The 17324-nt window shown below is 39.6% G+C and overlaps 1 protein-coding gene across 7 annotated transcripts in view; it reads left to right on the forward strand.

Annotated features, from left to right (window-relative positions):
- slc14a2 (solute carrier family 14 member 2) overlaps window positions 1–17324 on the forward strand; it is a 215413-nt gene that overhangs the window by 146345 nt on the left and 51744 nt on the right. Inside the window, exons 1-2 of one of the 7 annotated variants that reach the window (XM_028805733.2) lie at window positions 8948–9382; window positions 10327–10416. The exons of 4 other annotated variants lie outside the window; for them this stretch is intronic. In XM_028805733.2, the coding sequence (XP_028661566.1) occupies window positions 9359–9382; window positions 10327–10416 (114 nt within the window). In that variant the 5' untranslated portion in view covers window positions 8948–9358. Of the gene's footprint in view, window positions 1–8947; window positions 9383–10326; window positions 10417–17324 lie in introns of those variants that run through there. 2 more of the 7 variants (XM_051929517.1, XM_051929518.1) reach the window with 2 other exon arrangements.

Here is a 17324-nt window from a genome sequence, read left to right on the forward strand (position 1 = left end):
TAAAATCCTACAAAAACCTGGTGTATACACCTGGGGCCTGATGTATAAACGGTGCGTACGCACAGAAATGTTGCGTATGAACGTTTCCATGCTCAAATCACGATGTATAAAACCTAAACTTGGCGTAAAGTCACACACATTTCCATAGTACCTCATACCCTGGCGTACGCAAGTTCTCCGCTCAGTTTTGCAGACTGGCGGCACCCAGCGTCAAAGCAGTGCTACTGTTCCTGTGTGATTACCCGTTCTTTTTCAGATCCACATCCCTGACGCAGCTTTATAAATACACTGAAATTAACCGCATATTGTTTATTAGTTTAATGCATCTGATTGCAATTAACCAGTAACAATATAATGGTCCACGGAATGGTCAAACTGTTCCAAATACCATAACTGCTTTAGCGTTGTTACTCTCACTGCACCTTCTTTTACTTCTTTCATCTGCTCCCGTTAGGGGCTGCCACAGCGGGTCATCTTTTTCTATATTACTCTCACTGCACCACTCGGAGCAGCTGATCGGAATGAGAATTATCAGTATACAGCATCAAGCACACGCATCCTCAGCCATGCTTCCTATTTGAACTGCTTCTTACACGGCAAACGCTTCAAAACCTTTCCTGTACGGACCTCGCAGTTCAGAAAGAGTTTCATCCCAAGAGCTCTAAACTCAATTAATCAGTTCATCAAGTGCTCCTTGTAGAACTGTTTGGACTTATAAGTACAATTACCTCACTGTAAACTTGCACTACAGTTATAATATTGCACAACCTGAGCCACTTTATAAAGCGCGTATTTACATATGATGACAGTATAATTTTTAAGATGAAATGCAGCAAAATATGTTTATTATATTATACAGATAAAACTTTAACTTCATTTAAATAATCTATATTGTTAATAATTAAAGAACACGGTGTTGCTATACTAGCAAGGATCAGGCACTCGTTCCTGCCTTGCACTGTATGCTTCACTGGGACTGGTGTGAAGGATAGAATAATTAAACATGTACAGTAATCCCTCGCTACTTCGCGGTTCACTTTTCGCGGGTTCACGACTTTGCGGATTTTATATGTAAGCATATCTAAATATATAACGCGGATTTTTCGCTGCTTCGCGGGTTTCTGCGGACAATGGGTCTTTTTACTTCTGGTATTTGCTTCCTCAGTTGGTTTGCCCAGTTGATTTCATACAAGAGATGCTATTGGCGGATGGCTGAGAAGCTACCCAATCAGAGCACGCAGTTAAGTTCCTGTGTGCTGCTGATTGGCTCAGCAACGGAATGCTGCATTAACCAGGAAGTCTCATCTCACTCATTCAGCATTAACATGCTCTTGCTACTGCATTCAGGGGATTATCACCTTCATCGTCATCATTTTTACCGCGCAGCATATTCATCACCATCATCACGTCATATATAGCTACGTGTACTTCGTTATACAGTAAGTGTAAACTTATCTACCGATTTCATATTGCTTAGCAGTTGTCCCTGTTATTAATAGAGTAAAGGGTGGGTTGTAAACAATACAGGGAGGGTTTAAAAACGTCCAAATACACGTTAAATAATTAAATAAATATGGTGTCCCTACTTCGCGGAAATTCAGTTATCGCGGTCGGCCTTGGAACCTATCTCCCGCGATAAGTGAGGGATTACTGTACTACGAAGATATTTCAGTGTTCCTTAAAAGTTTTGAAGAATCAGCGTTATAAGCTTAAAGATGGCTTAACGTCTATTACAGAGCTGATTGTGTGGCGATTGGTTATTTGGAGAAAGAAAGGTAAGGACAGGAATTGGGGGTTAGTACATTTGAAAAAGACAGTACTGCTGCAATAAATTCATTGAAGGTTGCGCACAATCACTGCGCCACCGTGTTCCCATGTTTAATAACATGCTTTAACTCCTATCATCATGAAAATTATATCAAGTATACATCTCAGTATTTTAATTATTCAGAGAGCTGTAATATTACGAATGTAATGGATTCTATGTCCTGTTGGAGGAAGACAAAACCTGGAAGCACACAGTGACTCACACACATAGAGCACATAGAAGATCAAATACAAAACAGAGCATTTAACATGCTACTTTAGTATACGATGGGATTTGAGAAACTAATAAATTAAACAATTTTAAGATGAAGTCTATGATGTTCTACTTTAATGACAAAATAAACTACGTAATTAAATTGGAAATTTCAAGATTGAAGTCGACATTTCATGCTTTTTTCCCACTGTGTGACTTTTTTTTCTCTGTACCCTAATAAGCTTCATATGACACTCAGACGGTGGGCTACGACTCGGCTTTTCACGGCGACTTTGATATCTGACAACTTCTTTTTTATTTCGGGCACTGTGCAACTTTGTGAACTTGAGCTTTTGAGTTTCTCCAACAATCTCTGTCACTCGATTAACTTCCTTTTCTTGTTTATACCACTGTTTAAACCAACAAATAGTACGTTTTTCTTTGCCTCCACTTGGTATTTGCTGAAATTCTTATATTTTCCCCCATGCTTTTTCCATTGTCTTTTCACAGAAGGCTGAGCTTAAGGGCTATTTATATTGATTTGCATATTCAAAGAGGCGTAATTCTGGGAGGAGTTGGGGCGGGAAAGCAGGCGCGTGCACGTGTGTTACTTTTCACGCTGATCAGGATTTATGTAGCGGAAGAACATAGAAGTTTGCGTACGTTAGGATTCCTGCATCTGAATTTTTCTGTGCGTACACACATTCCCGCTTTTGTGCTTATGCCATGTTATAGTGTGAGTTCTACACACGGTGTTATACATGAGGCCTCTGGTGAGTACATCCTTTAACAATCAAGGATATGGCTTCATTCAGAATCATCCAATCACAATAAGTTTCATCTCAAATAGTAGTTAGTACACACATGATATCAATTAAAGTGCCTCTGATTGAGCTCACATAGAGTTTTGCTGTTCCTGTAGGACTATTCTGATATCCTCTTGGTTGCAACACAATCCAAAAGCCATGGCCCGCGAAGAGCTTTTCAAACATGAATGGGATTTCATCATTGAAAGATATCAATCATAACAGGGGTACAAAAAGTATCCAAAGTATTAAACATCCCACGGAGAACAGTGAAGACAGTCATCAACAAATATAGAAAATATGACTCAACAGTGACTCAACCAAAATCAAGACTGATGACCAAGTCATCCAAGACTAATGAGAAGACAAGAAGAAAACTGGTCAAAGAGGCAACCAAGAGGCCTATAGCAACATTAAAGGAGCTGAAGGATTTCTTGGCAAGTGCTGATTGTTCACTACATTTGACAACAATCAGTTGTATTCTTCATGTCTGGGTTGTGGGGTAGGGTAGCAAGACAAAAGTAATTTCTAACAAAGAAAAAACACTGAAGCCCCGCTATACTTTGCAAAAAGGTATACCCAGTCTGCCACAACCACGTGGAAAAATGTATTATGGTTGTCTGATGAGACCAAGGTTTTGGCCATAATTCCAAAGTGGAGGCAGTATCATGCTTTAGGGGTGCTTTTCTTTAGCTGGAACTGAGGCTTTAATCAAGGTGGATGGAATCAAATAGCTCCTAGTAGCAGGTCTGTTGTTGGCACAAAAACTTCAAGATTTGCTAGAAAGCTGAAGATGAACATGAACTTCACCTTTCAGCATAACAATGACCCAAAGCATACATCAAACTCAACAAAGCAATGGCTTCATCAAAGGAGGACCAATGTTCTGGAATGGCCCAGCCAGAGCCCAGACCTTAATCCAATTGAAAGTCTGTCAGTTGACCTCAAGAGAGCTGTACACAGGAGATGCCCTTAAACTTTGACAGATCTGGAAATGTTTTGCAAGGAGCAGTGGGCAAAAATTGCCAAGTCCAGATATGTGAAACTTATAAACTCTCACCCAAAAAGACTGAGTGCTGTAATAAAATCAAAAGGAGATTCAACTACGTATTAGTTTAGGGCAGGGGTCTCCAGACTTTTTCCCCCTGACAGCTACTTTTACAAAATGAAAATGGCCAAGAGCTACTCATGTTTTCTAATGTTTATTCTCATAGCTTATTTCAACCAAAACAAACTGAATAAGCGTGTTTTGCTTGAACATTTACAAAATTTGGTGTCCACAACTCACATTTTGCATTAAAACGTCACAAAAAATATTTAGTTCACCTGCAAGTGCATTTTATATGTCTGTATGCTTTTCTTGTGTATCTCAAACTATTGAATTAAAACATGAATGCTGTCAAAACAAAACAATGCAATTCCAAATACACAGATATGACTTATTCATTTGTCATTTTGTTCCATGTCACTGTTTCACTTTATTCACATGTTCAGTTGCATGTGTGATGTGTTTTTTAGTTAGTCAGATGACTGGCACTGCATGGAGTCAACTAGAGAGGTGTATGGTGGAGTGGAGCCACTGAGGTTTACTCTTATGGAGTCATTTAAATGTTCGTCTGTCAGTCTTGTTCTGAACTTGTGTCAGGAAAGACAGACTCACAGAGGTATGGAGATCCAAACAAAGCAGAGCTGCTTGGTGAAGATTCTTATAGTTATCTGGCTCTGCTAAGCTCCAGAAATGCTGAGAATGCTGTTGAGACTTTACCTGCACATTATTTTGCTTGTTTACTAATATATCTATATATATAAAATCCCTATGTGCGTCCAGGTGTCCGTGTGTGGGTGTCTTCTGGTGAAGTGCGCATGCGCGGGGCACGGTGCTATGCGCGATATTACTGACAGAGAAAGTTAGAGGCGTTTTACAGAAATACAAACCAGTATTACTGCGAGAGGAAATTAAAGGTACACAATACAGTGACGCATATTACAGCCACATACAAGCCAGTATTACTGTCAGAGGAGATTAAAGGCATATTACCGACGCGCACGCCTGTATTACTGGCAGAGAAAATTAAAGGTATATTACGGACGTACAAGCCAGCAGACGTACAAGACGGTATCCTTTAATAATTGCGCGCACAAAAAGGCGAGCTTCAAAAGGGCGACCTCAATTGGGCGCAGCGAATAAAGGCGCGCGTAAATAAAGATCTGCACCTGTTGCTCTTCACATATTCCAGAGCCATTTGAACTAAATTATCTACGCGCCCTTATTGAATAGAGCCGTACAAGACAGTATTACTTTCACAGAAAATTAAAGACACACAATACACGGCGGCAGCCCACGAAGAACGGTCAGCTCAGCAAGTAAACATCAACAAAAGAAAGGCTGAAAGAAAGAAAAATACGACCAACAAAAAGAATGAGGTCAAAGTCCCTTGCCATTTAATATAGACTGTTCCTACTAATGTTTATGCACTACTGTTCTAGCGCCCGTTATTGTAACGGGCTAAATGACTAGTAATATATAAAATCCAATGTCTGTCTGTTTATATGTCTGTCCGCTTTAAATGAGAGGATTTAAATCGGGTTTTTTCCTATAATTTGCTTGAACATTCCCGTTGATTTTGAGACTTCTCTCATTTCGCTACGATTTATTTGTGCGAATCCGAGAAAAGGGGCAGCAGGCTGAGGGGCGAGGCCTTCCTCACTCACTCGCCAGCTTCGGGGTGTGTTCCTTAACTCTGCTTATAGCGAACGAGAGAACAATTGAATTCAACTTTGTTTGATATTTAAAATAAAGAGTTACTTAGGTCTTGATGAGTTTGAGTCCGGATATTGTCTTAAGTGTATGCCACATTGAAATGATAGATTGGAATTCAGATTGTGGACCATGATATGATTTTTTGGAAAGATTGTCAAATGTATGTAGGATTCATTAATCCTTTGGCGAGCTAAGGGGTTGAGAGTTCGCGAGCGACGTGTTGGAGACCCCTGGTTTAGGGGGTGTGCACACTAATGCAATCGGGTTATTGAATGATTTATTTTTCTTTTTCACTAACTGATGTATTTTCATTTTCTTTGCATAGATTGCAATTTTGCAATAAAGGTGGAGAAATTTCTGACAGGATTTATCTTGGTTTCATTTATTATTACACAAAATCTGCGATTTTTGGCAGGTGTATGTTGACTTTTTATACCCTCTGTAAGTTGTCCAAATAAGTGTGTCGGTATATTTGTGATCTATTTAAGGTGACCTGTGTGTCGTGGCTCATGCCGGCTTATCTCTGTCGCAACTCTAAATGACCGCTCAACTTAAAGCGGACGACTCTGTGTCTGAAAATCACTGCTTGTTGGACCGACCACTCAGTCGCGCCTGTTAAAATGCATGGGCAGCGCAAAATAGGCACATATGTTTTAGTGTGAATGTAATGCCACAGCAAAATACGCACAGAAGAACTTGTTGAGCTCGTTCACAGATTTACTGGGGAAACCTCAATGAAACAGTAGATCAGTAGCGCGCATTAAACTTTTCGTTTTTAATAAGTCGGCGAACTGCGGTACAAGCCAGAAAATAAAACCGCAATGAGTTTAAAAATACGCAATGCATGTCTTTAAAAAGAAGTCGCTCCTGTTAACTGTCTTGAATGCTGTTGCCAGAATCGGCAGCAGGTGTAAAAAGGTGTCAGATACAGTGCTTTAGTCATAAAACATAAGATATGGAAGTTGAAATAACTTATTTTAGCGGACACGCAAACACACGGCGGGCTTATACATGCAGACAAAGCAAACAAAAATAATTTAACTCCGAATGACTGTAAGCAAGGCTGCAGATATATATAGGTGTTATGGTCATTAGTTTTTGTATCAGAATGCATTAATTGTACATTTTTAACTAGTCTGAACGGTAATAAATTACATTTACCGTAACTGCATTATTTACAGGATTATAATCATTTTAACCCGTTTAGTCCAGTCGCAGGGGTATGGGGGAGCCGATCCCAGCCAGCATATTGCGGAAGGCAGGAACAACCAAGATTACAAACAATCGATTTATGATCAGGACACTGCCTCGTTTTGACCGGAGGTTGAATAGAGAGAAAAAAATACCGACCCCCTCTATAGGGACACGCCAAACACATCATTTGTTTTCACAAAATGCATATACAGTAGCTCATGAAAGTCAAACACCTTTTCAGATTGTTTTCGTTTAGAACTGAACTACACCACATTTCTGCATTTACGTCCCACATCCGTGTATCTGGCAAGTTATTGAGATGGGTGCGATTGTCTCTGACTGCAGTTTCATAATTAGATTATATTAAAGAGAACTTTATTTGTGCCCAGGGCTGGATATAGCGTTTTACAGAAGCTCTTTCAATAAATAGATAAATAAATGCATAAATATATATATATCACACACATTCAACTGGGACAACGTGAAAGTAAAATTTAAGGCCAGTACAAAAAGCGCCAGAGAGTTGGCAGAGTCTTGGCTATCAGATGAAAATGCCATCAACAGACACTTGGACATAAACCCAGCATATGCCAAATTAAGAAGGACATATGCACTTTAATTTAACGATACACCCCCCCCCCCCCCCCCACCCGGCCTTTGATCATACTGACTTAGTCACCTCCACCCACCCCCCACTGAATGTGTTGCTATATATTGCCTTTGATTCTTGTAAGTCTAAGCATTATCCTCTGATGAAGACCCCTGACAGGGGTTGAAAGCTCAGGAATAAAACTATTTTATGATACGTGATTCGTTTTTTCTCCCTTTGTGGATCTCCAACTGCAAATATATATATATATATATATAGACACACTATTGTTTGGGAACACACCGGACTGATTAAAAAGAGAGAAACTTTTGACTTGTCAGTGAGGCATTATGCAGATGTATTGCTGATGGTATAAAGGAGCACTGCCCATACCATTTCTAGACACATTTTAATAATTCTTTGGCTGAAAGTCCTCAGTGTTAGTGTGTAATGGAAAGGATGTGCAGTATTGTTCATAATGGCACTCAATTTATAGTTTCAATTCCCTCCATCGCTATATACGAACTCCAGGGTGTCCAGTGTGCGTCCCATGGCCCTTTTAATTACAGCTTGTTAATTCTGTGGGCCCCTCTTCAAGTGATGTTACCAGCCCAGCACACCACAGGGTAGAAAATTAATAGACAAACTCTGAAGTCATCCTCCACATGCAAATATGTTCTGCACTTTGTCTTCACATTAGTCAATGCTGTAATTTTCACGTTGGCTTACTTTCACCTGACGCTTGACTCAAACATTTGTTCGTTAAATAACTTTTTTTCCTCCAAACTAGATAACCAGCTTCAGTGCAACTGAGCAAAGCAAAATGACGAGGGATTGACACTCATGCGATTGAACATCATGAGAGTGACTGGCACAGATGTAAGCGTTATGCTCATTCTTGGTGCAAGTGGTCTCAGTAGATAGATAGATAGATAGATAGATAGATAGATAGATAGATAGATAGATAGATAGATAGATAGATAGATAGATAGATAGATAGATAGATAGATAGATAGATAGATACTTTATTAATCCCAAGGGGAAATTCACATACTCCAGCAGCAGCATACTGATACAAAAAACAATATTAAATTAAAGATTGATAACAATGCAGGTAAAAACAGACAATAACTTTGTATAATGTTAATGTTTACAGGGGTGGAATTGAAGAGTCGCATAGTCTGTCAGTGGAGCAGGACAGTGACAGCAGTCTGTCGCTGAAGCTGCTCTTCTGTCTGGAGATAATACTGTTTATAAAGTATGTGTTTATAAAGTTAGTCTTCTAGATTGCTCGATTCTCCTTTAAAAAGCTAAAGCGCAGGGCAGAGCGGCGCAGCCCAGCAACTAGTCGGGTTTGGATTGCCTGTTGTAAAACGTTGCTTGCGGGATATCTTAACGCGGGCGCTGTCTGCAAAGTGTGTTCGGTGTTAGACGCTTCTTTAGTTTGTTTAATAACGGACTGTATTTTTCCATTCTAACCAGAGGCCTTGTGGTGATTGTTTAAAATAAAAGAAACGGATAATAAAGGAGAAGAGAATGACCAGGCCGTTAATATATCAAACATACGTGATATTTATGAATTACTTAATAATCACTTATTTTACGGACCCCCATGCCATGTATCACGGGCCCCACTTTGAGAAACACCGCTTTGTTCTTCTGTTAGGTATTTAAATCACATACTGTATAATGCTGACATTATGAGGGGATTAAAATACATTTTTTCTTAAAAATGTGCAAACCATCGAATATTAAGGATATGTAGAATGAGGAAGCTAAATGTTTATAGAGGAAAAAGAGGTGGCGTTTCAAAGTGCGGCATCCTCGCGCGTGTATTGGCGGAGGCGTATGTAAATTAGGAGGAGACGCGCCCTCTAAGCCTTTATCACTTTGTCCACAAGAAGAAATCAGCGCATCAAATAAGTGCGACTTCTGATAACACGGCTGGAAAAGGACAGTCTGAAGGAAGGGCACACGCATTTCTATTTATGCCTGGCCTAAGTCGTTCTGAGGTGATTCATTTAACTTTGTACGAGATAATTATCTTGAAATAATTCATGATTACCAATTTTAACTATCACATTTGCAAAGTAACTACTTACATTTACTGTCGTTTTACTCATTTACAAATTACAATATTAGTTGTGGTCTTAGTTGTCAGTGGTGTTTTTGTAGATTTGTTTTTTAAATTTGTACAAAATCGCTATGGAACCACCTAAAAATGGAAAATTGTACTAAAGGATGTATGCTCGATTGCAACAGGTTAATTTCATTTTACAAACTGAAATGTGTATATGTGTGTGGAACACTTTTTAGAAAACAGTTTTGTAGAAGTGATTTTTTTTATCATTTTAAAAACAATAAAACATAATGGCATAAATAACAGAACGTTCTAAAATTTTACAAAGTATACTTTTTTCAAAATTAGTCCTCTTTATAAGCACTAAAGCACAATGACACAAATAATTTCGACTTCTAAAATACTTTAGGAAGTACTTTTCTGTAATTAGCTTTTTATAAACACTAAAGCGTATACGTGCAGAAACAATATACATTTCTAAAATAACTTAGGAAGTACTTTGAAAACAACAAATATTTGATGGTCATGCCAGGCTGTTATTTTTGGTCAGCCTATAAACTGTTGTTAACTCCCAGGAGTTTAGGCGTTTCTACTAAATTACCTTCTGCCTGCCAGATAAGACTTCTGTTTACATTTAAAGGAAATTCAAGTAATATATGGATGTCTTTGTATAAATACTGGACTTTGAAGTGAAAATAAGTTGGAGAGTGTACTTATTCATTTTTTGTGGAAATTCTTGTAAAACGTTTATATATGATGGTTCTGTGAAAAATTGGTAAACTAAGACTTTTTAATTAAAATAATTGTATGTTGCCTTATTTAGACACAAATGCACATGCTTTCCTTACTTCTGTATTTTCCCCTTATACACTCTAGGATACACCAAAGAAATTTCAACTGTTTAACAAGAATCCTCCAGAAACAACCACTGAACAATCAAAAAACATAGCTGACATAATTTTACAGGTAAAATCTTGATAACAAATAATATGTGATACTCATGGAGTAGACTTGTATCAATCTACCATATATATTTAAATAAATTAATTCTCTTTCTCTCCCTGTTTGTTTATATATATATATATATATATATATATATATATATATATATATATATATATATATATATATATATGCATGCAGTATATATAATGTTTCTATAAATATATGTACAGTATGTGTGTGTGTAAGTATATGCATATATATGTCATATGGAAGGACCTTGGGAGAGAGCATCAGTGAGGCAATACCTCCCATGGGACACTAGAGGGCAGCCCTCCTGGGTGGCTGTGGCACCACGGATTTCAGCAAGTCATGCCAGCAGCTGGAATTTGGTGCAGCCCTGTTGGGTTCTGTGGGGGCTGCCAGGGGGAGCCGCAGAACCCTATAGTGGACTTCCACCTCACCTGGGAGTGATTCCAGGTAATACTGATGAGCCACCTGGAACACTCCCGGGACCTGAATATGAAGAGCTACCTCACTCCATTGAAGGGTCAGAGTGGGGAGGAAGTGGACAAAGCTCATGAGGTGGAGTGGAGGCGGAAGGACTGACTGAGAGAAGAGACTGTGTTGGTGCTTGCCTTGTGTGCTGTGGAAGACAAACTCTGTAAACAAATCATGTGTTGTGTGCTAAAACTGTGTCCTGCCTGTCTGTGTCAGGGTTACGCACCCTGGGCTTCACAATGCATAGGTCTGATCCCAATCTGATATCAGTTAACTGGCAGGTACTCTATAACATGTCTATGATTTGGTTCTTGCAACTGAAAGGACGTGGCGGATGTCTGCTGACTGGCTGTCTAACCACAAACGTTACTTGGTAGGTAACCATCCAAATATCAGATTCTGATCAGACAATATTCCGATCTGCACGCGGTGGAGTAAGCAAACCAGCCGCTATGGCACAATGTCTGAAGTTTGATCCCCACATAGGGGGAAGCAGAAAAGTGCGTACACCTGATGAGCCCCAGTTAGGGGCTCATGTACTCTTTGTATTATCTGGCAGGTACTATATAACAAATATATATATATATACATATATATAGTCAGGAGATGATTAAGATACAAATCTTAATATAACGAAGCAAACTTTCACTAAAGCAGTGGTTCTCAAACTGTGGGGCGGGCCTCCCTAGGGGGGCGTGAAGTAACAAAAAGTGGGGCGCGAAGATGTGAAAAAAAGAAAAAAGGAATCGAAAATATGAAAAATACATCTATTGAAACCAAAACAAATTAACTTCAACTAGATTCTGATAGGGCGGCACGGTGGCGCAGTGGGTAGCGCTGCTGCCTCACAGTTGGGTGATCTGGGGACCTGGGTTCGCTTCCCGGGTCCTCCCTGCGTGGAGTTTGCATGTTCTCCCCGTGTCTCCGTGCGTTTCCTCCTGGCACTCCGGTTTCCTCCCACAGTCCAAAGACATGCAGGTTAGGTGGATTGGCGATTCTAAATTGGCCCTAGTGTGTGTTTGGTGTGTGGGTCCTGTGGTGGGTTGGCACCCTGCCTGGGATTGGTTCCTGCCTTGTGCCCTGTGTTGGCTGGGATTGGCTCCAGCAGACCCCCGTTACCCTGTGTTTGGATTCAGCGGGTTGGAAAATGGATGGACGGATAGATTCTGATGCTACAAAAATAAATATAGTTAGATAAATGTCGATAAAAGTTAAGTAGTCTTAATAAAATATGCATCTATGATATATCATTAATTAAAAAAGAACATATAGTCAGGAGATGATTAAGATACAAATCTTAATATCAGGAAGCAAACTTTCACTAAAGTATAAATTATTTTTTCCATTAGTACCATTTATATGGAAGTGATTTTATGTTGGTGGGAAAGTTGCAAACTGTGCTTAGTTTTGTTCCTGTTGTTGGGGGGGGTCTTTCTTTGATCACTGCAATGTGACCGTCTCTCTTAATTCAAAAAAACTGCTCTTTAAGACCATGCCACATTACAACTTTTTGAGCAATTTTAAGTCATAGACTTCATTTACATAATCTTATCGAGTCAGTGGCAGTCATGACACATACTGGTGACCACCGGTCATGTAGTCTGGCATCTCCTGCCACTAAATCCAGCTAGTCTGTTGCTCACCCCAAGATGTCTTAAATGACAGGGACAGGCTTGTGTGCATGAGAGTTAAGAACGAGTGAGTCAGTACAATGCACGTGCTTTGCACCTCACCAACAAGAGACAGGCCCGTCTGTTATATGTCTTTTGTTTTACTTATCACAACAGAATGGAGTGAAGAATTGCAGATGTGCTCGTTGTACCTGTAAACCCTGGCACCAGCTCCATCAGGCAGCAGATTATTGACTACCACAGAAAGGGGCAAATCCCTCATACTTTGGAAATGGGCAACTATACTAAAAACTCATTATGCACTCATCTAGCTTGACATGCCCTCCTATTAGTTGTGTACATATTAATATACTAAGGTAATGAGATCAGCAACCACAGTCATTTAATGAGACGCCAGCTTTAGTGAAAGAACACCGGCCTTGCTGCTTTAATATTTTTAGCTGATTTATTTATTTTGTCAAATAATGTTCAAAGGGATATAGCAAACCTTTTTTATATTTTAATTTTCTTTATTGCATTAAAATAATGCATAAATTGACACCGCTATAACATGTGAAAAGAAATCATCACATGTCATTTTACTGTATTTCTGGCCTTTATGACCATGAATTGCTCTAAACAGTTTTGGAAATGAATGGTAAGTTTATTATGTCAAATTTCTAAGTATAAGCAGATTATTATTTGTTTCCCATGTATTCATTTTAACATGAAAGCTGGATGGCACAGTGGTTAGTACTGATGTCTTATAGTACAGTTTCATGAATTTAATTCCTGGACTGGATTTATTTCTTTAAAACTGAAGGAAAAACAGCATTTTGCCTAAAAGGATGTAAAACCTGTTTGTTCTGGTACAATGCAATATTTATTTTAAATACAGAAGAACACTGTTATTTTACTTGCACTTCCAAATCAATACATTGCCGAATGCCTGTGGTAAAGAAGTAGGATTTTTCAATTACATTTTTGGCAATGACCTGTGCGTGTCACTTCTATCACCCATGAAATGTACCCAGACATGTTCATTAGCATTCTTACCAATTTTCTAAGTGCCCAAGGAAAAGCTGTCATCGTTTTATAACAAGGTGATGACAGCATTATGGCTTCAAGCACATTTCGAAACTAGGCTGCGCAACTACAATAATTCAAGCTACGCTAACTTTGGATGTGCTGTAGGTAATAACTTTGAATAATCTTTTTTGGTTTGAGCACCTCTTGACTCTTGAGGGCAAGAATGTATGGAAAAGTCAAAATCCTTGGGTAGTCTACACTGCGCACAAATGTCAATCATGGCGGCGTTACAATGTGATGTTCTTAATGCCACTGCCATCTGCTTTGAGTTCCTGTTCAAATTCAGGCAGAAGTTGTATAGATAAAGAAGCAATGGTACCAAACTGCCATCCAAGGAGAACAAGAAAAATGGATTCATAGCTGATAACCCGGGACCTGAATAAGTGGAGTAGTCTCACTCCATTCGGGGGCCCGAGTCGAGAGGAAGTGGACAAAGCTCATGAGGTGGAGTGGAGGCGGAAGGACTGGCTGAGAGAAGGGACTGAGTTGGTGCTTGCCTTGTGTGCTATGGAAGGCAAACTCTGTAAATAAATCATGTGTTGTGTGCTAAACCTGTGTCCTGCCTGTCTGTGTCAGGGTTAGGGCAGCTTTACGCAACCTGGGCTTCACAATGTATAGGTCTGATCCCAATCTGATATTTGGGTGGTTAGCTACCAGTTAACTGGCAGTCACTCTATAACATGTCAATGATTTGCTTCTTGCAACTGAAACGATGTGGCGGATATCTGCTGACTGTCTGCCTCACCACAAGTGTTACCTAGTAGGTAACCATCCAGGTATCAGATTGGGATCAGGCCTTTTCTCCGTTATAGGAGAAAAGGCGGTGACCCCTACTTAAATGGTACAACCCCGAGCGCGTGAAATTGAAACTATCCATCCATCCATTTTTTTAAACAGCTCAATGCATTTTATCACTTTATAATGGACACCAAAGATAAAGAAGACGGTTCTGAGAAAACAATGATTAAGCGAAAAAAACGGCGCTGCAGGAGAATGCAACATAATGCACGAAAATATGAGCTTTATTTAGAACCGGTAAGAAAAACCCTCCTCCGTTAACTTTACAGCACTGCATTGGCTTGTGACTTACGTCGTAGCACCAGATGACATTAAAGTATATTGCTAGCTAAGTGTGCTTGACCTTCCGGTCTGTCATATTGCCATAGGGGTAATCCATTGAGCGACATAGGCGGCCACACACTGCGCCGACACCCGAGGGGCGCGGTTCCCGAGAGATAAGGAGCAAGCTCTTCGGACACTGAGGGACGCAGGATATGTAACTTAAGCGGCGCATGCTCCGTGCCATTCCGTTGTGTCCGTGCTGTGGAAGGTGAGGGGCGCCTTTTTTGGTAAGTTAAGCGGTCTGGACATTTTCGCATTCTCCCCGATCCAAAATCATGAAATTCTATAAATATCCATCCATCCATTTTCCAACCTGCTGAATCCGAACACAGGGTCACGGGGGTCTGCTGGAGCCAATCCCAGCCAACACAGGGCACAAGGCAGGGAACCAATCCCGGGCAGGGTGCAAACCCACCGCAGAATTCTATAAATATGTAAAAGAAAAATAAATTATTTAACGGAGTAAAGATCATGGAATCAGAATAAAATATTAACTCTCTTGACTAAATTGAGGTCCACTCTGCCCGATGAGTATTTATAAGAGACAATATAATTTATAATTTATAACTGACATTCTTATAGATAAAAAAAAAACTTTTCTTTAAAAATGACATTTAAATAACTGGACAAATCACGTGAAAACTAAAGTGGTATGCAATGGGTCATCGTAACTCGCCCTTCTTTTTTTAAATAGTTTGTTCCTCTGAAAGAAAGTTTACTCGATCAAAAATAAAAAAACACGACTTTCTTGATATTAAAAACCACGACTTTCTTGATATTTTAGTTTATAATTTAAAAACGTAATAAGAATCTGAAAATCTAATAACATCACATTAAAGTTCGATAAATTCTGAAAAAAATGATGCCAAACATGTAGGTTTTAAAATTATCCCGATTTAAAGCGTGACAAAAAACGTGACATAAAATCGCTGTACAAAATTGTTGCACTTTTTAGGCTTACGATTTAATATATAGTCAGGAGATGATTAAGATACAAATCTTAATATAAGGAAGCAAACTTTCACTAAAGCAGTGGTTCTAAAACTGTGGGGCGGGCCTCCCTAGGGGGGCGCGAAGTAACAAAAAAGGGGGCGCGAAGATGTGAAAAAAAGAAAAAAGGAATCGAAAATATGAAAAATACATCTATTGAAACCAAACAAATTAACATAAACTACATTCTGATACTATAAAGATAAATGTCGATAAATGTTAAGTAGGTTTAATAAAATATGCATCTATGATATATCATTAATTAAAAATGAACAAATTGGTATTAGTGGGCTCCTTTCAAAAAAACGTTAGGGGGGCGCGATTAAAACTGTTATGAAAACTCGGGTCGCTAATACTCGCTGCACTAAAGTATAAATTATTTTTGCCATTAGTACCATTTATATGGAAGTAATTTTATGTTGGTGTGAAAGATGCAGATTGTGCTTAGTTGTGTTCCTGTTCTTGGGGGGGTTGTCTTTCTTTGATCACTGCAATGTGACCGTCTGTCTTAATTAAAAAAACTGATCTTTAAGGCCATGTCACATTATAACTTTTTCAACAATTTTAAGTCATATACTTTATTTACATAATCTTAGCGAGTCAGTGGCAGTCGTGACACACTCTGGTGACCACCGGCCATCCAAGGAGAACAAGAAAAATGGCTTCATAGTTACAGTTAGCTCTGATAACCATAATGCTGTCAATTCCTATCTAGCAGGGGGGTGTCCGTTGGGAACACCGTGAGATTTCCCCGGTGTGCTGGTAACCTTTGAAATTCTCATAAATAAAGGCAAACCAATTAGTAAATTCGTAAAAAGATTGTTCCACGCACCCCCGCTTTCCGTGCAGTTAACCGTTATAGGAGAAAAGGCGGTGACCCCTACTTAAATGGTACCACCCCGCGCGCGTGAAATTGAAACTATCCATCCATCCATTTTCTTAAACCGCTCAATGCATTTTATCACTTTATAATGGACACCAAAGATAAAGAAGATGGTTCTGAGAAAACAATGATTAAGCCAAAAAAATGGCGCTGTAGGAGAATGCCACGTAATGCACGAAAATATGAGCTTTACAGTATTCAGAACCGGTAAGAAAACCCCTCCTCCGTTAACTTTACAGCACTGCAATGGCTTGTGACTTATATAGCACCATATGACAATAAAGTATATTGCTAGCTAAGTGTGCTTGACCTTTCGGTCTGTCATATTGTCATAGGGGTAATCCATTGAGCGACATAGGCGGCCACACACTGCGCCGACACCCGAGGGGCGCGGTTCCCGAGAGATAAGGAGCAAGCTCTTCGGACACTAAGGGACGCAGGATATGTAACTTAAGCGGCGCATGCTCCGTGCCATTCCGTTGTGTCCGTGCTGTGGAAGGTGAGGGGCGCCTTTTTTGGTAAGTGAAGCGGTCTGGACATTTTCGCATTCTCCCCGATCCATCCGTCCACGCAGTGGACACCGAGGGCCACTGCTTTGATAACCAAAAGGGTCGTGCGTCTTCCTCATTCAGCCTAACTGACTTCAACCAGCACAGGTATTCACCTAAAACGCACTTCGTTTCTGACGTTGTTGACAGGTCACATAACAGGACGGCTTCTGTCGGCTTACTAAATAA

The sequence above is a fragment of the Erpetoichthys calabaricus genome, chromosome 7 (assembly GCF_900747795.2).
Source record: "Erpetoichthys calabaricus chromosome 7, fErpCal1.3, whole genome shotgun sequence".
Taxonomy (NCBI): Eukaryota; Metazoa; Chordata; class Cladistia; order Polypteriformes; family Polypteridae; genus Erpetoichthys; species Erpetoichthys calabaricus.